Source organism: Ctenopharyngodon idella, chromosome 20, assembly GCF_019924925.1.
Source record: "Ctenopharyngodon idella isolate HZGC_01 chromosome 20, HZGC01, whole genome shotgun sequence".
NCBI lineage: Eukaryota > Metazoa > Chordata > Actinopteri > Cypriniformes > Xenocyprididae > Ctenopharyngodon > Ctenopharyngodon idella.
In genome coordinates, this window is record NC_067239.1 from 9,908,071 (window position 1) to 9,931,362 (window position 23,292).

The 23,292-nt window shown below is 36.7% G+C and overlaps 1 protein-coding gene across 1 annotated transcript in view; it reads right to left on the reverse strand.

The window, feature by feature from the left end:
* The window catches only part of LOC127502616 (cholesterol 24-hydroxylase-like), a 64,703-nt gene that overhangs the window by 3,451 nt on the left and 37,960 nt on the right, over nt 1-23,292 (reverse strand). Inside the window, exons 17-20 of the mRNA XM_051875643.1 lie at nt 13,982-14,061; nt 6,237-6,338; nt 2,577-2,669; nt 1,113-1,211 (exon numbers count right to left, since the gene is read on the reverse strand). Of these exons, the coding sequence (XP_051731603.1) occupies nt 1,113-1,211; nt 2,577-2,669; nt 6,237-6,338; nt 13,982-14,061 (374 nt within the window). The remainder of the gene's footprint in view (nt 1-1,112; nt 1,212-2,576; nt 2,670-6,236; nt 6,339-13,981; nt 14,062-23,292) is intronic.

Consider the following 23,292-nt stretch of genomic DNA (forward strand, 5'->3'; position numbering starts at 1 on the left):
TTCCATTTTTAGTACATAGTCGTCCTGTAAACGTATGTAAAGGGTATGTTTTTTACACTACAAAACGTACTAAAAACAGAAAAGTAAAACTAAGGGGAAATGAGCATGCACAAATAAACAACTAAGATCGACCATTTAAAAAAAATGTAAAAAGTAATATCAGCCGATAACCCAATTATAATTTATTTATATTGCACCTTATTCACAAAAGTCACTGCTATTTATCTAGCATATTTAACATAACACTATTACCACCGACAGAAAACAAGAAAAAACAAGCCCAAACATCCATCCATCCAGATCTCTTATGAACAGCGTTCGCAATGGTGTTAAACAGGCCAGGCGTCTCCAGGTGAGAAGCACAGAGGTGTTATTGTGAGCTAGGTTTCCAAGCTGGATTCCTTCATTCCCACATTCCACTGCGGGGCCCAACAAACAGATCAAACTATTGGCTCATGCTATGATGAGCACAGAGCTCTGTGTACCAACCTATCTATTAACTGACCCTTCCAAGAGCTCCACCCACTTGGTAACACTTCCTTGTGAAGGGAAGCTTAATAGATATGAACTGGACATTTCTGTTGGATAGCGTGATTTTAAGTAAAATGTGCTTATAAAGTAAAAAAATTGATGGGCCGGGTTGGTGTGATTTTTTAAAATAATTTTTCTCTTCCATTTTTCTTTAAACATTTAAATTATGCAGTAATCCTGCAGACTTAACAAAGGGTCAAGTGAATGAAGTCATTGAAGCATTTGGATTGTTTATGTTTTTGAGTGCCTGATAGATCTATAGGCTTGTTCACACCAAGAACGATAACTATAACCATAACTATATTAGCGTCAACACCAGCGGATGATATTGGTCTGTTTATTCTAAGCACGCGCTGCAGTTTTATCATCTGCCACTTTAAATGCTCGAACTCTTTAAAGCAGGATAGATTCTGATTGGCTGCCAATGTTTTTATCGTTCATCAGCAGGAAAAAAATTGTTCTGAAAGTGATTCCAACAAAATTGCCGTTAGCATTATAGTTGTGGACTCTGCTATTTTTTTATATTTAGAATGATTTTAGAACTATATCTTTATCATATCAAAATCAAGATAAACACTCACGTTGCACATCTCTCGCACTATGGCTTTCTCTTTCTCACTCAGGTCTTCCTCACTTTCTTCTGGAAGCTGCTTGTCCAGATTATCATGGACCTCCAGAACCTGTTAATACATGGTCATTTTTTTAAACCAGCTCATTTAGTTACTCGTACTGTATAACTTTTGATGTCATTTCCTGCAAAAGAGGGACAAATATTAAAGCAAAACGTTTATTTTAACATTTCTCTCAAACTATTATGCTGGGGCAGTTGTGGTCTAATGGATAGGGAGTCGGATTTAACCCATAACCAGAAGGTCGCGGGTTCGAGTCTCAGTAACGAGTGAATGAACAGCACACTTTTCCACTCTCATTACCCACAACTGAGGTGCCCTTGAGCAAGGCACCTAACCCCCAATCACTCCCCGGGCGCTGCAGCAAAAATGGCTGCCCACTACTCCGGATGTCTGTTTACAGAGTGTGCATGTTCAGTACTCACTGCTGTGTGTGTGCACTTAGATGGGTGAAATGCAGAGCACAAATTGGTTCTCATGCATTTGAGCTTCTGTTTATCATATTTGATTTGAATTGATTAATTTTTAAATTGCCTTCAAAACTGCCTTAATTCTTCGTGGCATAGATTCAACAAGGTGCTGGAAACATTCCTCAGAGATTTTGGTCCATATTAACATGATAGCATCACACAGTTGCTGCAGATTTGTTGGCTGCCCATACATGATGAGAATCTCCCATTCGACCACATCCCATAAGTGCTCTATTGGATTGAGATATGGTGACTGTGGAGGCCATTTGAGTATAGTGAACTCATTGTCATGTTCAAGAAACCAGTTTGATATGATTTGAGCTTTGTGACATGCGTGTTATCCTGCTGGAAGTAGCCATCAGTACACTGTGGTCATAAAGGGATGGATGGATATTCTATTGTCCAATTTTGGTGAGCCCATGACAATTGTAGCCTCAGTTTTCTGTTTTTAGCTGACAGGAGTAGCAGCCAGTGTTGTCTTCTAATACTGTAGCCCATCTGCTTCAAGGTTGAACATGTGCATTCAGAGATGCTCTTCTGCAGACCTTGGTTGAAACGAGTAGTTATTTGAGTTACTGTTGCCTTTCTATCAGCTCGAACCAGTCTGGACATTCTCCTCTGACATCAACAAGGCATTTTCACCAACAGAACTGCTGCTCACTGGATATTTTTTGTTTTTTGGACCATTCTCTGTAAACCCTAAAGATGGTTGTCCGTGAAAATCCCAGTAGATCAGCAGTTTCTGAAATACTCAGACCAGCCCATCTGACACCAACAACCATGACACTTTCAAAGTCGCTTAAATCACTTTCTTCCCCATTCCGATGTGCAGTTTTAACTTCAGCAGATTGCCTTGATCATGTATATATATATATATATATATATATATATATATATATATATATACACTATCTGATAATGTGTGTGAGAGTGGTAATGTGTGTACCTTCATTGCATGAACCACAGCTTCAGGTTTCTGTACAGATGAGATAAACCCAGTGGAGGGAGAAGATTCACTGGTCTGTAGTCTTCCAGTTCCCTATAGAAGAGAAAGCATGGGGTGGTCAGTTTGCTCCTGGCCAATATTCTGGGTAAGGGGACCATGGTATTACCATGGTACATCATATTTTTGGGGGGATATGGTAAAATGGAAGTGTATACTACTGTTCAAAAATTTGTGGTCAGTATGATTTTATTTTTAAAGCAATTAAAACTTTTATTCAGCAAGCATGAATAAAATTGCTCAAAATGAACAGTAAACACTTTTACATTGTTACAAAAAATTATTATTATATTTCATGAGAACAGCATGACTATGCTGGTCCACCAGCTAAACCAGCACAATATTATTTTGAATATATTCCCATACTTCCTTCTACCATTTCCTTAACATCAATATGTTGAATATGATTCAAGTCCTGTGACTCATTGCTTTAATTGCTGTTTTTTTTAAAAAATATATAATTTCAGGGTTGACTTCTGCCTTTTTGTAACCACCTTTCAAACCAAGCCTTGTTGTAAAAGATAAAAGGACACAATGTTAAAAATTTAAAAACATCCTGCTGGAAAAATCAGCTAAAACCATTAACATGGTACTTGGTTTATAGCTAGTCATTATTGGGTCAAGTTTGGTTTAAGTGGTTGACCAGCGGAACTACAGAGAGGTAAGTTTAACCAACAGTTTTGTAGAATCTGATGATTCGCCATTCAAGTACATAGAAGTGAAGATGACTGCTGAGTAGACATACTCTCTTTTTTGTCAGACTTACAGCTGTTGGATACCTGGCTAAACAGGTAGATCATAAAATGAACCAGCTACCATGCACATATGCATCATAGTCCTGTTCTCACTGGTGATATATTGACTAATACATCATTGTTAATTATCTGTCTCAACTCAGAGATATGAATATCATTCATAATGAAAACTACATTTTATCTAAAACATTCATCTTAGCTCAACATTGCACACAGCAGCCCAGACAGCTGTGGAGGACAAAAAGCCCCTGGTTGTGTTTAATCATTCATACTGCATGAAGAGAGCCGGACATGATCTGCATACATTCATACTGACTATGACCACAAAACAGCCCATTTAAAAACGTTCTTAAAGGGAGAATGATGGGGGACAAACGTTTATGTGTTGTGCTGTGTGCCGAGTTAATGATGATCTAATGAGTATCTAATACACTTCGCTATGTGTTTCATGAGAGAGCTTATCAATCAAAAGCTTCCAGAAGGAACTCTCCATATTATGAGATGGTTCCCATGGAAACACCAGAAAACTATTTTGAAATATTTGAATAGTCATTCTCAATCTATTTAGACTTATATACTTATATAAGATCACTAAAGACGACAAACTCTGGTATCGTTCCTTAGACAGCAAAACTGTGGTTGAATTCAAATTGCATGTTTCTACTATATACGGAAATTACATATTTTTCAGTAGCTATGTTTCCGTCCAACTATTTTTATGCGCATTTTGGGATATCGCAAAAAAAAAAAAAAACCGCTGGATCGAAAGAAACACCAAAATGCACATTAATTCTAAAATTGCGCATAAAAAACTTGTGTGCTTAATTGAGGCGGACAAATTTTTTTTAGTCGATAAAAAGACATGCACATAAATTATGATGGAAACACATTTAACGAATAAATCCCTCAATGAGCAAAAAAAAACCTCATGTGACTTTGCCTCAAAAGAGGATGTGATTTGGTAATTGGACTAATGAGCAGACCGGTTTCATCTTAAATGTACTTTTTGTGCGCCAAACCCCCCCCCCAAAATAACGACTTTATTCAACGATATGTGATGGGCGATTTAAAAAACTGCTTCATGAAGCTTTGAAGCTTTACGAATCTTTTGTTTCGAATCAAGTGGTTTGGAGAGTGCATCAAACTGCCAAAGTCACGCCCCCAATGGTGAACCAGTGAAATTTCGAAACACTTATGACGTAACGAAGCCTCGTTTACTGAAATCACGTGACTTTGGCAGTTTGATACACGCTCTGAACAAGATTCTTAAAGCATTCTTCATGAAGCAGTGTTTTGAAATCGCTCATCACTAGATATTGTTGCATAAAGCCGTTATTTTGTTTTTTTGGCGCACAAAAAGTATTCTCGTCACTTCATAACATTAAGGTTGAACCACTGTAGTCACATGAACTGTTTTAAATATGTCTTTATATTAATATAATATAGCTTTCTGGGCATCTGAAAGTGTTAATTATCTTGGAGGCCTCACTGCCATTGGATTTGATCAAAAATATCTTAATTTGTGTTCCGAAGATGAACGAAGGTCTTACGGGTGTGGAACGACATGAGGGTGAGTAATTAATGACAGAATTTTCATTTTTGGGTGAACTAACCCTTTAATAAATCTCTGTTAAAAAATTTAAAAGTTTGTATTGTAGTTGACATATTCATAATTTTCACATTACACAGTAAATAAAAATGCTGATTTCATCAAATAAAAGGTTAACACAATCATTAATTCTGTGATGCAAAGTAATTAAACCATCAGTGAACTAAATCAGCTGAAATTAGCTGCCTTTATCTAATGTACCTGATTAACCATCAGATAATTTAGTGCTACACACAAAACAATGCTGTGCGATGGTAATGTGTGATGCTTTTGTTCAAACCACACATTGATTGGAAGCGACACCAAAAATCTATAAAACATGAAAGGTCAAATGGAATAAAATGGGAGCTTGACCTGTTTTCTCAGAGGAGATGCTGAGTCAAAACAATTTAAATTCAATTCAAGCTCTGCATTAACATTATAAAGAATTTTAGCTGATGGCAAGATTTTTAAGCAAGCATACAACATAAAACACAGTGGCAAGACTTCCTGTGCACTGGCTAAAGGCGCATTTGCTTTTCCTTTTATTCATCAGATTTTTCAGCATATGGTTCTGCTAATTTTCCAGGCGAAAATTAAAGAAAAAAAAGTTTTCAAAGATATGAAAAGTGCCTCTGGTTCCGTACAGGAAAAGCCTAAAGCAAAGTACAACAGATGAAAGTTTTGACGTACCAAGGACCTCCTTTTTTCCCCCTAAAGACTCGTGCTAAACTGATTAAGCTGAACTTCCATTTTGGAATAATCTCCCTGTGTGTTCTATGATTTCTGGTTTGATCTATTATTTTGTGGCTGTCAATGCCAATTGATTACAAATTTAAATCTAGGTAACTGCATAATTAAATAAATGAAAACAGAACAGGAATGAAAAATAGAAGTATAAAACAAACAAATTATAGTGGCATTCATTATGAACAACACTTATTACAAAAGCCAAGCCTAAATGAATTTATTTAAAGTGAGACAAAAACTATGGGCATATGGGAATTGAGCTATGAATAAACTTAAGTTTACATATCTCTCATTTGGCACTAATCCAAATGTGTGTTTTGCTTGGTTGATTTTAATTGCATTTTATAAGTTGCTTTGGAATATAAGTCGCCGCAAGTTGATTTAGATTTAGAGATTTTGATAAAAAACGTGACTTGTATTTTGGAAAACACGGTAACAGCAGTTACTGTAGTTACTTACAGTATGCTTAGATTGATATCTCTGTACAGTGGCTTGGAGAGAATCACTCACATTCAGCAGGGCCTCCTGCCTTTGGGGGAGGGAGGACAATTGTGTTTCTGAGTGGTAGAGGGTCATGCCCTTCCGCAAGACTCGCAGGTCTCCTGGATTACACTGTCAAATTACACAAGAGGGAAAGAGAGACATTATAACTCAGAGCATATTAAACATTCCATCAAACAAAACACACTTCACTGTTCTCAATGAAAATAATAGAGGCAAGATAAAAAGTGGGAGAAAGATAATTTTGTAAGTCACTGGAGATCACAGCCAGTTTGAGGAAAGAGGAGACAGTAGAAAAATGATAGAGAAATTGGGAATCTCTGCTTCAATTAAAGGTGGGGTAAGCCATATTTCAAAAACACCATTTGGAAGTTAGTCGGACCGACACCAACAACAAACGTGTAATCAATCAGCATTATCGGGCATATGATGGTCGAGAAGACAGAACGAGCAAGAGGTAGTTTGAAGAAAGACTGCAGAAAGAGAGATGAGACAATACAAAAGAGCTCAAAATAATATCACTGGAATGAAGGTTTATGACTGGGCAAGCACTTTAGGACCCACGTTAATATTAGAAAAGCTTTCCAGCACTGGAAAAAGCTAAGTGGGAAGGCCTGAAAACAGACGTGGAGGCTGCTTTGATTCCGCTTCACATGTGAGTAACTCTGGGTTTGAGTGTCATTGATTGTCTGGAGCTGCTGTGCTGTTGGCGACTAACAAAAAATTCTTGTTTGTATTTACTCTTGTGTACTATACGTTCATTTTTTCTGCTTCCTTCTCATTCGTTCATCTGCACTTTATTTTTCGTGAAGTATTATTTTGTTGCGCGTCAGCATCCGTGATAAACAGACATCCGCTCTCGCATTGCGTGTGTAACAGTGGCCAGCTAGTGAGAGTTGTGCAGGTAAACCACTGGCGCCCTGATGACTGCTAGAGAATGCAATCTTTAGCGTCATTGTTAGTGCACTTGGCGAGCGGGGTTCGAGACCGAGCAGGGTGGTTAGGGTTGGAGGGTGAGTTTTGGAGGCGGAGCAATGAAGAGAGGGGTGGGTCTGTTTGGGTTGATTTCAAATATCAACAATGTCCAACTACGTTTTTGAAATATGGCTTACCCACCTTTAAAAGAGAGTTTAAAATCAGTTGTTTATTTACTCTTGACTAGCTCTTGGTAGCTGGGCTAGCTTGAAAATGTTATTAAAAAATATCCTTGAAAAACGGATTTAGATATTTTGGTCTTTTCCCATTTAAGCAAATAAGAGCTGTATGTCTATTACATACAAAGAAAATAGCTACCCAAAGGGTTTCCAAGATGGCTACCGAGTAAACTGAATTAAAACTGACTTAAAAGATCTGGTTTGGCTGTACCCACTTGTTATGCTACATTCTATTCAAAGTCAAATGTGTTATATTCCTATAGGATATCTTCAACTTCCATCCATTATAGTGTTCCATTGCTTGATGCTCAGGAGATGATGTATTTAGAAACAAAACATTTGTGCTAACTATAGTGCTGCAAGTGTTTGAATGTCAACAAAGCCATCTGTTAGCAATAAATAAATATATAAATAAATAAAAACAACTTCAGTAAGCTCTTAGTTTTTCTTGTGTACGATTATCAACAGAGAATATCATTTGATGTGTTTTATTATGATATAATGTAGGAACTTTGTTCACTTATGCATTTTATTAGCTTAAAAGTGAATGTTTATCATTATTGTGCACATGCTCACTGGGTGCCGCCATGTTTGTGTGAAATCACATTCCTGCATCTCGACAAAATCAGATACAGAGTTTCGAAATAGGAAGACTGACTTCAAAGTTGCGTTCTTTTGCACTTTTCCAAGTATGAAGTTTGAAATTTTGAGTTTCTGAGCTAAATGGAACTGGAGCATTGCTACCCTCAACCAGAACAAACTCCCACACAGCTTCCTGCCCTCTTTCCTGTAGGTATTCTTGTCCATAGAAAGTAAGCTTATATCTCTTCATGCTGCTATAATAGAGACACCCACAGGCTCCAGCTGGCATCATCTCTAATCACCAGTGATCCTTATGACATTTTCAATGTCTTGCTTTCATGTTCTCTGAATGCATGTGATCACTGTAAGAAAGACCTATAAATAACTCTGTCACTCTCTTTTAGAAGAGAAACTGTGTTTTTGGTGGCTGCAAGGAAGATGTGAACTTCACATTCGCCTGCAACCTAAACATACTGTATCGCCCACTAACCATTCATGGTATTTAGGACTTGATGCAGCACTGATGTACTTGTATAGACAAGAACAATTTTGTTCGTATGCTGAAGAATTTGATGAAGAATGCTGATCAAACTTGGCATCAAATACTGATCAAATACTGCTTGTATAGCAAATCTATGGATCATAGCAAAGAATCCATAGATTTCTTTGCTATGATGCTTATATTACACATCCATTCCCTACAAAGTGTAACATGCATCCTCACTTCTGAAGTCCTAAAATCTCCATATTATCCTTGGAGAGTTTTCTATCCTTATTATGACTGAGTTATGACTGTTTGTTGAGAAATGACCCAGTTTGTAATGCAGTTTCTTCCAACATTGCTGACAGAGATGTCTTTTTCCTTAGAAAGGCAAGGGAAACTATTCAACTTACAATGGACATAATGCCAGGGTCTGTTTGTGCTTAGTTACCTACTGAAGAAGGTAAGAATGGGTCAAATTTAAGTTTGTTGTACAAACTGTATGGTTAACTTTGATTTATATAATGGAATTATATACAATAGTGTCCAAAATTCTGAGAAGCATTTCAAAAGTGCTTCTATTTTGCATTATATGAACACCTTTGTCATTTTTTTTGTCTGTAATCTTGTTTATTTTTTAAATAAGCCTGAATGCACTGAGGGAGTGTCAGAATTCCTATAGACTATATATTATTTCTCATCACCGTGGCAACATAAATAGGTTCACCCTCTGAAATACTTGCACTGTCGGAATGCCAAAATTCCTCACCTGACTGTATTATTGCTCTGACAACATCCAAAAAATAAAATAAATAAAGTATTTAGTGAAAAATCTGACTACAAAAGAGTAGCAAATCAAAATGGTAAGGCAGTTATTCCTGACTAGCCAGATAAACTTTGCATTCTTTCTTATTTGACAAGACTTTTTGCACAATTATCATCATACTCAACAACAGACTAGACAATTACTGTCTACTTTGGGAAAATACTTTTTTTTTTTTTTTTTTTTTTTAATTTAGCTTTAATATTTTAGCAGTAGTGCTTCAAGGACAAAAGTTAATTCCCTTCAAAACACTGCTTTGTGTAACAAATTCACCACATTCAACAATAAATTATTGGCAATTAATGTAAATTTGTTTAAACAAATGAGCTACGTTCTGTTCTATTCTATTTTGAACACAAGAAACATGCTGGATCAAGGTCTGATAGACCGTAATTATAGGGTTTCTTCATTCAGTCAGACAACCCACAAAACAAATCAGCTTTGAACATAAGCACATCCTTACATTACTGGACAATCAAATATGATTTAATGCAATTAAACTGGATTCAAACTTGACAGACAGTGATAAAACATAGAGAGGTGCATTTTCTTAGAGAAGATATGGGACGATGGCCAAGACAGATAAGGGGGCATTTATTAAAAATTCAAATATGTTCATACTCATCTTTACATCCATCAGTTTGTCAGACATGAAAAATTTATGCTGCACTACCTGTGTTGCTTGAATAAATTATAAGATCGGAAAGAGCGACAAGCATATAAGCTCATGCACCAGAAGCCCCCGAGCACAGCCCAGCATGTTAGCACAAGCACTTAGCATGCCATTTTACACACCAGCTTTTTAAGTTAGAGAATGTGAATACAGAGATAAAAAATAAGAAAGAAGAGAGCTAGGAGGAAATAGAGCTCCACCACCACTAAGCAAATGTGTGGTTAAGTTACCTTCATGGACAGCTTTGATAAGCTATAACGGGTACAGGGCTGGAGAACACAAGAGACATTTCACAAACCAATTAAACAAATGCAAGTACATTTTCATACAGTTTCTTCACCAGGGACATCATAATCATCAGATTGCTTATTCAAATAGTTAGACTTTGGACTTAGCATTTTTTTGTTAACCCTCTGTCGCTGCTCGTGTGGTGTTCAAAAATGGCCGATTAGAATTAATGTTCTATATTTTAATGTGATCATGTTTTTTATTTAATATTTTGTGTTTTTAAGAGATTTTATTTTACTAAAGTATATTTGTGGAATAGTTATAACCCATTTATTACCTGTTAATCACTTTTTGAGCATATTTCCAACTTAAACTGCATTGGAGCACAGACTAAAACTAAAAAAAAGTTATAGAAGTTTAAGTTTAATATTATGAAAAATGCATATTTATGCATTACAATGCATTCTTTAATTTTATAAGAAATTCATATTTTCCAAAACATGTTTTACTCCAAAACTGTGAGAAAATCAAAGCTAAAAATCTAAACAAGTTGTGTTTCAAATTTAAGGTTGATATCTCAAAAAAATTGCTTTTAGTAGGATTTTGTTTTGGCGCAGTACCAAACATTTCCACTAGATGAAATTCGCTTCCCATTCGTTTCAAATGCGGTCATTTCAACAGTACAGCTGAACAGAACAATTGTCAAAGTGTGACAAATTGTTCAACAGTACAATTGTCAAAGTGTGACAATTTTTCTTCAGGACTATTTAACCTTTTCAAATCATGTCCATGATTTTGTGTGTGTGTGCGCGTGTGTGTGTGTGTGTATGTGTGTTCACATAGAAAGTGCCAAAAACCTTTACCAAGTTTCATACCATTCCAATTAAGTAAAAATTCTAAAAAAACAAAATGTAAAATTTTTCGGTCAAAAATGACTGAACAGCACTTAAAAGTGCAATGTGTACATTTTAGGAGGATCTATTGACAGAAATGCAATATAATATACATAACAATGTTTTCAGTGGTGTATAAAGACCTTACATAATGAACCATTATGTTTTTATTACCTTAGAATGAGCTATTTCTATGTACATACACTGCGGGTCCCCTTACATGCTAAGTTACCATTTTGCGCCAGCATGTTTCTACAGTAGCCCTAAATGGACAAATTTCTCTACAGAGCAGGTTTGATTGACTAGCTACTCTCTGCTGTCTTCTGGAGGGGTTACATTGGTGTCGTGACCCGGATGGGAGTGAGGTTTAGGAGGGTGAGTGTAACTGTGGTAGGCCAATAAAAGCTGTGCATGTAAACCTCACTCCCCTGATCTCAAGAGGTGGTCTAGAGACTGCGGTCTTTAGCCTCCTTGTTAGAGCGTCTGACTCCCATGCCCGGGCGTACCCGGGTTTGAGTCCCGCTTAAAGCGGGCGGTTCGAACAGGAGGGGTTACACACACAATTACAAGTTTTCTGTGTGTTCTGTTTTGCAGCTAGCATTTAATTTAATGTTGTAAATTTCAGTGACTGCTAATCAAAATGACATTAACTTGAAAGTTAATTAAGGCAAAGGAAATGCTGAATAAATGCAAATATTACAAAACAACAATTTCATTTCAAATACACTGCTGCACCTGCAGTGCACATTGTAATAGTTGAAGCATTTCCAAAAACTAAACTGCAATCAGGCGTAATTTATATGATGAGGTGTGTGACCACTGACCAGTTTGTACCAGGACACAAATGTGTCATTTGTCAGCAAAATAAAGATATATTGGGCCTTTCCATGACAACAGACCTTTCAATCTCAGGGTCACGCGTAAGGTACAAACCAAAGTGTCATCTATCACAACAAATGAAATGGCTTTTAGGAAAAGCTTAGTGTAGGCATCCTGGGAAATCAAGAGTTCAGCTAAGTTCATGTTCGCTCAGGACAGTGTTCTCTGAAGGATTGAGCTCTCCTCTGAATTAATCATGCTTCAAGTGAATTCACTCATTCTCAGAGGACTGCAGCGATGAGACGCAAACCGTTTTCTCTCATTTGACCAGAGGGAGAAAGTTACTCTCTTGCATTTTAATCATAGTCTTACAAAGTGCTCTCCATCCTGGGGATAAAATGCTTTCAGACATTCAAAGCACTATGCTCCACATGTTGAGAGAGACTCAAATAGCTTTGCCTCGAAAAGGCGCAACAATTTAAGCGTACTGCTGTCTGATACACCCACATCCACTGCCAGACAGAGGGGGGCTGGCAATGAAAACGTAATGAGGATATATGATTAAAAGAGAGAATTATTGCAGATCCAAGGACTCTTTCAAGCCCTTGGCCATGCTAACACTCTAGGCTTTGTTTCTATGAATACTGTGATGAATGCTACCTACAAAGGCCTTCATAAGAACTGCTTTGTAGTCAGTATTTTCAGTGCCCACACAGTGTTTTCATTCTCACTGGAGACTGAAGTAATAATTCAGCCAGAAATGAAAATTCTGTCATCACTTTTGCACCACCATGTCATTCCGAATATATGACTTTCTTTCATCTGTGGAACACAAAAGGAGAAATGCTAAAGAAAGGTCTGGCTGTACATATGAAAATGAAAGGGCGGACCTGGGAAGTCAAAAGTAGTCGATATGACTTGTGCACCATATTCAAGGCTTTCTGAAGCCATAAAACGGTTGTGAGACAGGTCATATTGTTCTGATGTCACTGATGTCAAAGTTGATATCTAAAAGCAACATAGGCCTATTTGAGTGGATGTGGTTGAGCGGAGCGCATCAGTGCATCATATTCATTCTTTGGACAAAAAAAAATATATATTTTAAAATGTTAATTATTTAATTGAAATCCCACAATGATATAATTACTATATAATTATAATAGAATTATATTTTCAAACCAAAAATAAATTACAGTATACAGTTCTAAAGTTTGGAATAATTAAGATTTTTTAATGTTTTTGAAAGAAGTCTCTTATCCTCACCAAGGCTGCACTTATCTGATCAAAAACACAGTAAAATAGTAATACTGTAAAATATTTCAATTTAAAATAACCATTTTATATTTATGTAATTGATTAATTGAAGAAATAATCAACAGGTTAACTGAAAATCAAAACAATTGTTACAGTTGTAGCAGCCCTATTCTGTACAGTCATCAAAGTAGAATTCATCTTTAGATTTTTGGGTAAACTATCCCTTTACCTGCAAGTACAGTGAGCTTATAAAAAAGGAACATGGTGGCTTCTTTTCAGCAGTTTCTCTGTGAAGCTGAAAATTTAATTGCCCCTCACTTCTCTAAATATGCACATCTTATTCCTACCTACACAAGCTTGAGGTGAAAGAACTAGCAAAATCCTATTCAAGTGCTGAAGAGAGTGGGCTGTAATGCTCATCTGCTGGATGGGTTCACGGCAAGTGTTTTGTTGTACATGTCTGTATTATATTGGAGGAATACATTTGTGACATTTGGTGATAAGCAGGTTGATTGCGGTACCCTCAGGATAAATAGGTGAACTTTAAATGCTCTTTCGGTTGGTAAAACCCACTCATTCTCCACAAGAGAGGTTAAATTGAGGCCACAGACGCTCAGAGATGCCCACACAATCCCAGCGTGACGGTAAGCCGCTCCTTTTTCCTGCTGGAGGGGATGCTGTGTGCCAATTTAACAGTTTGACCCACCATGAATTAAAGATTTGCTGCCTCTTTCGTAACTCCAAACTGCCACCACTAAGGTTGGCAACCCGATGGCAAATCTAGGTCTAGTCACTCATATTTTTTAAGTGCTATTGAAAGAAAGCACGTTGTTAACTCAGTCCTTACTTGTGACAGAAGTTTGTTGTTATTGTCCTCTAGAATCCGGACCTTGGTTTCCAGCTGGCGAATGTAGTTTGAGGATGCATCTGTAAGACAAAAAAAGGGGAGGAGCAATTAAAATCCCAATGTAAAGAAAAAAAAACTACAGTATTAGTGTAACTAGTGGCTTTTCTGTTGTGAAAGAATCATTTATGTGAATCAATTTTTGCTGTGAACTTTTCATTGGTTGGAACATTTCATTGGTTGGACCTCCTGAACAAACACACTCTACAAGAATCTTCTGACCAACAATTGTTAATTTCTTGAGTTCAGCATAGGTGTCAATCGCATTCAACAATGAAAGAAATGGTCGCTAAATGAATCAATGAACAAATCTTTTCAAACCTTTTTGGGTACTGTATCAAAAGATTAATTGAATCAAAGTCACAAACACTAATTAGCAGGTGAAGCAAGTCACTCCTACCAAAAAATCACATACCTTTGATATTTTTCAAACTGCTTAAACACTAACTATAAACAAGGTGAAATTTCAGTTTAATTAAAGACTTGAGAATACATCCTGTGATCTATTTTGGGGTTTGTTTTGAATTGATTCAGCCTACTTAATTTCTCATGCATATGTGTTTTTAATTTAATCCCACAGTGCTTTAAGCTTAAAATTAGCCTCCCTTCTGGTAAAACAGTTGAGATTATTTTCCCTGTACACTGTGTCAAAGAATTCAAATGACCAAAAGCATTATACATGGTTTGATGTGGTCTGGAAGCAAGCAATAAATGAATAATACCGTTCTTTCAATTTCTGGGCTGGCATCATGGTTCAGGCAAGGTGGCAAGGAAAATTATACACCTCATCATAGACCTTGTAACATGCAAGACTGTATGAAAGTTACAAAAAACAACAACAACAAAAATAATAATGCAATGTAATACTGAATTATAAGATCGCAGGTTACAGGGTTTAGATTAAGTGAATAATAAAAACAAAGTTCTGTCATGAAACTCTAGATGGCTGAACGTCACGCAATCACATCATTCTCTATAGGGTACTGCTGATTAGATCCTGCTGATTCAGTAGCCAATGAGCTCGCTGCTCAACCTTCAAATACTTGGTCAGAATTTCCTGTAGCAGTGCAGTGCGCTTTTAGAAACCCTCCACCTTCCCCAGCTCCACCTGTATAGATCTACTATGGGTAATTCATGCTATTTTGCACAGCAACAACATGTTTTATATGGACTGGCAGTACCAAGTCCCGCAGCAGCAATAACAGCAGCAGCAACAGCAGCGTAGCGGATCTATTTACACTGTCAATTTACACAAAATCCCATGATCGATCATATTAACCAGATATATTCGAAATAAACATAATATGGCATCTTGAAGCTGTGCTCAAGCTGGGCCAGGAGCAGCAGCTCATTTGCATTTAAAGGGACACACACAAAAACTGTGCGTTTTTGCTCACCCCCAAAAAGTGACAATTTTAACATGCTATAAAACATGATCTGTGGGGTATTTTGAGCTAAAACTTCACACACACACACACACACACACACACACACACACACACACACACACACACACACACACACACACACACACAAACTCTGGGGACATCAGAGACTTGTTTTACATCTTGTAAAAATGGGATTAAGAGGTCCCCTTTAATATTTTTTATTTATATGACCTCATATAAAAACATCAATATTTACCTAAATATATTTTCAACAAAAACATTTAAGTGAAAAAACATTTAAGTGAAAAACATTTAAGTGAAAAACACTGCTACTTCGGAAAACATTTTTCATGAAGTCATGAAGCAAACAAATCGTTAAATTATAGTTATGAATAGAGTCATTGAAAATGACCATTTAAACTAATTCATGGAAACAGATAGGCGCATTGTACCACACCTCAGATGAGGGGGCCCACTAACTAAATGGAACTAGACTTTACACTCCCATAACATATTTCCTGTTTGTAAAATATATTACTCTGCAATTTAACATTTGGTCTTATTGACCAACCGGGCAAAGACCTTACTTTATGACCTTACTTGAGTTTACCAATTACTGTGGTGAGCAGGAATAAACTTTTTTAAGGCATGCAGTTTGTTTCATTTGGCTATCCAAGAAGTAAAATACATGTACTAACTGGGAAATTGTCACAGCCAAAAGTTCCTTAATTAGGAAGGAAAGACAAAAAGTGTTTATGTGCACTGGAATCCATTTTTTTCCTTTTCTTCTTTTGGTGATTTTAATAATTTAATTCATGTACTTATGTTCAGTTTTTGTGAAAATATCAAAAATAAATGCCACACAATAATGTTGGTCATGTTTGCTCTGTAATAAAACAGTCATTTTATATGCTTAAATAAGACATGACTGTGTTGGCAGGGTGGAGAAGATGGGAGGCATTAGTTATTAGCCTAGAAGCTAAACCCACAGCCATGTCTGAGTGAAACCCTCAGCAGTGGACAGTGAGGCAGTGCTGGGTGGCTGCAAATCCCTAGTGACACTCTAATCTAAATTCATCTGGCTGACTAAACTGGGCATGGGCCAAGCCGATTAAGAATCAACTCCGATCCACAAAACCCCTGGACCAGCGTCCTAGTGAAAAGATCCACCCACTACCAAAAACCATTCCAACCAGAACCAGCTATTAGAAATATGACTCCACTACCCAAAAGCAGTTATTAAAACATTCTGTTTTTATCATTAAAGGAGGCTAAACACTCTTGTCAGCATACACAGCCTCAAATATTGTCATCACAGCTGTTGGTGTGAGGACATCATAACTGACCTTTTGCTATAAGACTCAAAGGACAACGAATATTAAAATAACTCTCAATGTTATGTCTTCCCAAATTCTACTGGGCCTGATTCAAGGTAACATCCAGTGCTTGTATTATTCAGTATTCCATATTCAAAACTATTATACTCACAGTGCAGTTTTGTACATTATTATATAATGCAATCTATAATAGGGCTGCAACAACTAATTGCTATAATCTATAAAAATCACATTTGTGACCAAGTTGTCGTGTCAGGTGTTAAGTCAGACTTTAAGTGATGTTTAATGCGACTCAAAGGTGTTGCTCTGTAGCCACTATTTTTCCACTTTATTTTTCTTTTCAATAACATGACATCTGTCTCCATGCTACAGCACACAAAAGAATGGATCAAAACTGATAATGAAGATAATTTTCATTGTTTTCATAAATGTTCAAATGCACTTTTCCACCCCCATACCATCAGAGATGCTGGCTTTTGAACTGAACACTGATAACACGCTGGAAGGTCTCCCTCCTCTTTAGCCTGGAGGACATGGCGTCTGTGATTTCCAACAAGAATGTCAAATTTGGACTCGTCTGATCATAGAACACATTTCCACTTTGAAACAGTCCATTTTAAATGAGCCTTGGCCCACAGGACACACCGGCGCTTCTGCACCATGCTCACATATGGCTTCCTTTTTGCATGATAGAGCTTTAGTTGGCATCTGCAGATGGCACGGCGGATTGTGTTTACAGACAGTGGTTTCTGGAAGTATTCCTGAGCCCATTTAGTAATGTCATTGACACAATCATGTTGATGAGTGATGCAGTGTTGTCTGAGGGCCCGAAGGCCACGGGCATCCAATAAAGGTCTTTGGCCTTGTCCCTTACGCACAGAGATTTCTCCAGTTTCTCTGAATCTTTTGATGATGAGATTTGCAAAGCCTTTGCAATTTGACGTTGAGGAGCATTGTTTTTAAAGCATTCCACAACCTTTTTACGCACTCTTTCACAGATTGGAGAGCCTCTGTCCATCTTTACTTCTGAGAGACTCTGCCTCTCTAAGACATCCCTTTTATAGCAAATCATGTTACAGACCTGATATCAGTTAACTTAATTAGTTGCTAGATGTTCTCCCAGCTGAATCTTTTTAAAATGTCTTGCTTTTTCAGCCATTTATTGCCCCCGTGCCAACTTTTTTGAGACCTGTAGTAGGCATCAAATTTGAAATTAGCTCATTTAGTGGACAAAAGTATAAAATTTCTCCCTTAAAACATTTGTTATGTTATCTATGTTCTATTGTGAATAAAATATTGGCTCATGTGATTTGAAAGTCTTTTAGCTTTCATTTTATTCAAATTAAAAAAAAACATTCCAACATTTACGGAATTCGTAAATGTCGTGTACTAATTCGTGTACTATCATAATCACACACTGGTTTCTAGCGCAAAATATTTGTTATTATTTTAGTTATTTACCTATGGAGGCAAATGAATTGGAAATCTCGCACATTCACATCAAATAGTTTACTTCTATGTTGCAAATTAAGGTGGATACTTATCTGTAAATGTAACAAATTCAAAGTTATGCGAGTATTTTTCATATTTATATTTCATATATACAATCTGTCATAAATTCAACAATTCTGACTAAAAGATTTGTTTCTGAAGATTATTTTAACTATTCTGCTGTATCCAAATCTTCAAAATAGTTGTTTTTTTAAGTTATTTTTGTGTTTGTATTGCTTTGGTGTTAATTGTTGCAATTTATATGGTAAAAAAATGCACACAATGTAGGCCTTATCTTGTAGTTTGCTTTACAAACTCAGGGACTCCAGATATTCAACTTCAAATGTATTAAGGGACAACACTGCACATCATAGTCAAATAAATCTAACATGCTGATCAGCTATTTGTCCATGTTAGCTCAGTGAACTGACATGGATGTGTTTATGTGTGGCGGCACGACGTGGATGAGCGTGTGGGGGTGGGGTAGCGAGTCTGTCCCTCTCGCTTTGTCGCTTCCAATCGTATCAGCAATGCCATGACCCACTTCCATAGCTGCCACTGCAGTACAAGGCTCATGGGGAATCTTCAGGATAGGCCGCATGGGCAGCAAATGTTAAGCTGTCTTCATGACATCACAAGCAGTCCCTTCCAACTGCAGTCACACCCGAATCCCACAAATGCAGCAGCGTTTGTTCAGAGAGAACTACGATTAATTCAGACTTCTTGGAAACACCTCTGATGAATTTACAAGAATGCTGTCGTTCAGTTTCCTTTGAACATCTGTTGCAACACACTGTGGGCGCTGCCTACTGCGTGCAAGCATGTGTTTTAAATACAAATCAAAAGGTGTGTGTGTTTTTGAATGACTTTGTGAGTCTTGAAGGAGAGAAAAAGAAAGAGAAATCTAGAAGGAAAAAACTCCAAGTGAAAGCTTTAAATGGGTGTGTGCAAGAAGTTGCTGGATCAATTGCTGCAAGATGTGGCAGTCCAAGCAAAAACAACAGTCCCTAAAATAATTCATTCCATACTGTCTGACCTCATTCTGTTAGAAAACTACAGCACAGCAGACAATGAAACTTGAATTAAAGAGAGGGGAAAAAAGCTATAGACCGTCTATAAACTTGAATTCACTCTGAGTTTAGAATTCAAACTTGGCTAAAAAGAAAGTGAGAACAAATCTTGTTTAAAAGCCAGCACAAGCTTTCTTGTCTCACTGCAAGATAGGGGAAATAAGAACAGAGGATAAGAGAAAACAAAGAATGTTGTTTGGATAGTGAGTTCATGTTCAGGTTCTAGACTGGGATCCATTAGGCTTATTAGTGGTGTTTGCTAAGGCATGCTTTACTATTAGTATTGCTCTGTTGGGGATTTGAAAAAACTAGTTTAAACTGGAACATGTACAATACTTCAAATTGTGTGACTTGTTGAGGAGAGCTGTGCTATCTCTTTTCACATTTCACAATTTTCAACTAACAGCTGACAAAATGGAGGAAAAATCCCATAAGGGCCAGAAACCCCAAACAAACATTAAAGAACTGGTGGTTATGACATTAGACTGTGGTGTTGCCTCATGTCGCCTGCGTCTGGGTCTAAAAGTTGCACTTGAACACAATGCAAACAAAGCCAATGGTCTACACCAGGGGTGTCCAAACTACGGCCCGGGGATGAATTTCAAAAGGCCTGCAGCTTGTCTATTAAAATATATTATATGTGGCCTGTCATGCATAATTTACAAATCATGCAGTTTCACAATGTCAACACAAGGTGGCAGTACTAGATTTTAGGCCAGGGAAACGTTAACGCGCCAAAAAAAAACAGCACTACTTGTGCGCACTGTGCACAAGCTCACAAATGTGTTTACTTGCTGAGTGTCTCGATCACACGACCATTAAACAGCCAGTAAGAAGTGTTCGAGTTCAGCGTAGAGGTCTCAGGTACAAGCTGCAAATCTCTCTGTGATTTAATTCAGTTTAAAGCCAGTTGAAACAGCACTGACTTAATCAACAACACTAACGTGCAAATCGAAAACAGAAGCATTGAGCCGATCCAGTTAAATTAGTAATAAAGGCCAAATTACAGACTCATTTTTGGCATAAACTTGCAGTTTTGTGCATTCATATTTATATTAAATGTGTTTATAGATTAAATAACATAAAGCCATTCTAGATTTTTACTTTTTACCATGTAGTGAGGTGCCATGTGTGGTTTTACCTGTGGTGATCTAAATAGAGTACTTGTTAATTTAAATAAGAATAGAGTTCTAACTTAGTATAATAATATTTAAACATCACCCTTTAAAAACGAGGTTGTTAAAAGTTTTACAGATATTGTTTGTGTATTAAATTTATATGTGTCCTATCTCAAGCTACTCTACTGTCAGCTCAAGCTTTTGTCAAATCTGTGATGTTTTCAAGAAATAAAACATGTAATTATATATATATATATATATATATATATATATATATATTATATATATATATATTACTGACAAAAGATTAATCGTGATTAATCGCATCCAAAATAAAAGTTTGTGTTTACATAATATATGTGTGTGTACTGTGTATAATTATTATGTATATATAAATACACACACATTCATATATATATTTAAGAAAAATCTGTTATATGTATATATAAAATATTTATATTTATATAACAAATTATATAAATATATAAACAGTATATATATCCAAATATTTATTAAATATATATATGAATGTGTGTGTATTTATATATATATAATAAACACAAACTTTTATTTTGGATTTATTTATATATAAAAAAAAATAGAAAAGGAAACAGCCCCCAGATGTGTCCACAACATCGAATCTGGCCCCCTTTTAAAAAAGTTTGGACACACCTGGTCTAAACACTACTCACTACACTACAGCCAAAGGCCAACTGGCATGTATGGTCCTCTGTCTGCTTGAGAGGAAATAACTCTCCATACCAGCAGGTGGCAATACTCTGTATTTGTCATTTAAAAAAAAAAAAAAACACGGAAGAGCTAGGGCTACACAATACAACGTAAATTATGTAGCAACAAAGTAGTAGCTACAAAGTTTCATTGGTGGAGAGTGGTAATGAGGAGACCTAGTCACATAAGTGTGGGAAACAGCTGGACTACCACCAAAGTGATACAATGAAAGTCTTTAGGGTCCAAAAAACAACAACAAAAAACAAAAAAAAACACTGGACCCCACTGACTCATTGTATGGACAAAAACTGTTTATTTTGTGTTCCACAGAAGAAGTAAGTCATGCAGATTTAGAATGACATGGGTCTAAATGATGACAGGGTTTTCATTTTTGGGTGAACTATCCATTTGAACCAAAGTAAAGTGACTGAATAACAAATTACAATGATACAGTACACCTTCAATCATTACCTCAGCTGAGAGCGTTGTCTTTCGTTTAATTATTGACTGCAACAGTGACCTTGATCCTTACTTAAGCACACAACTACAAATGAAGCCATTTGCTCAGAGCTGAGTTGCCTCCTCAGGGAGACAAAAGTGCTGTTTATTTACTCTGTTAGGAAACTAGGGAGTGTTTTTAATATTTATGATGTCTTGTATTTAGGTGAAGTCTGTAAAATTTTGGACGTTGAAAAACTTGTTTCTTGTCCAAGTCTAATATTCAGAGGAAACTAAGTCATATACGTTACTTTTCAAATCAATTCATCACATTTATTTGTATAGTGATTTATGTAATACATATTGTTTCAAAGCACTTCGAAGAAATTAACAGGAAAATTAACAGAAGAATATTTTTGAATGTTTATTGTCTTTTAAAAAAACTGTTAATTGTCCAGACCAGCATCTGTTTGTGAAGCCAGTGATGACAGATGGGTGGAGTTTGAAAAGTCGTTATTTTCAGTCATTCCATTTAATGCCACAAATGACGCAGAAATAATACACTTACCACTTCATCTTTAAGATGTGTGAGGCCAAGCCTTCAAACTCTTACACTAATTTGATTTATAAGCTTGAGCTCCCAGACCTTTTAAATTATACAGCGCTTTCATAACCCCTTGTTCTCATTCCCACGTGTTGAATGAACTGCCTGTTGTTCGGAGAACCAAAGCTGGAGAAGGTTATACAAAAATTGGTAAAGCTGTAAATCTGTCCTAGGAGCAATATGAAGTCTCAACTGATGAGCTGAGGTATGTTTGATTTTGTTTTACTGTTGTGGAGCACATTCCACATACTTTCAATATTTCCATGATGCTTCTCCAGACAGCAGCCTTTTAATGGTTTTCCTTGTGGAACTTGAGGAATTTGTCATTAGATGTTTCTCAACTTCCACAATCAAATTGTCTTCCAACAACATAGTGGTTAGAAACATAAAAAAGACCCTTATCACATAATCCCGCAGGCCTACTAGCTCCATGACCACATGTAAGTGCTGGTCACATGAGACCATAGCAGGATCAACAACATTTCCTTGGGGGACAGAAGACATCACATCATCAGATGGCCTTCATAGGCACAGCTGAGCACATCACAGCTACTACAAATGTCCAATAAATATTTTATTTACTACCAGATGCTAAGATCAACAAGGGCAAACAAAGAGATTCCTCTCCATTTAGCTTACATGAAACAAGTGTATGACTATGACATCAGTAGCTGAACAGATTTCATACATTAGTAAAAGCTACCTTAGATACCCACAGGATTTAGTAAGACAGTGGTGGGTGGACCTCAATTCCTAGGGGTGTCCTGGGGCATACGCAACAAAAAGAGCGAAAGCAGCCGACTGCAGCATAAGCATAATAAAAGCTCTGCTGGACTCGAGATCAGTGTGTATCAAGTGTGAGTCCATTGGATTCTTCTCCATCAGCTGGTGAGGTGAAGACGACAATTCCAATGATTCCACACTCATTCGCGGCGTCATCAAGCTTTATTTTGAATAAGTGACCTCTAGTGGCGAAAATTACATATTGTACATTTAATTAAATCGCAGTCTTATGCAATTTGGTAAAGGCACAAAGCAATATTGCACTTGATTTTAGTTTGTTTGACAGATACTTTGCC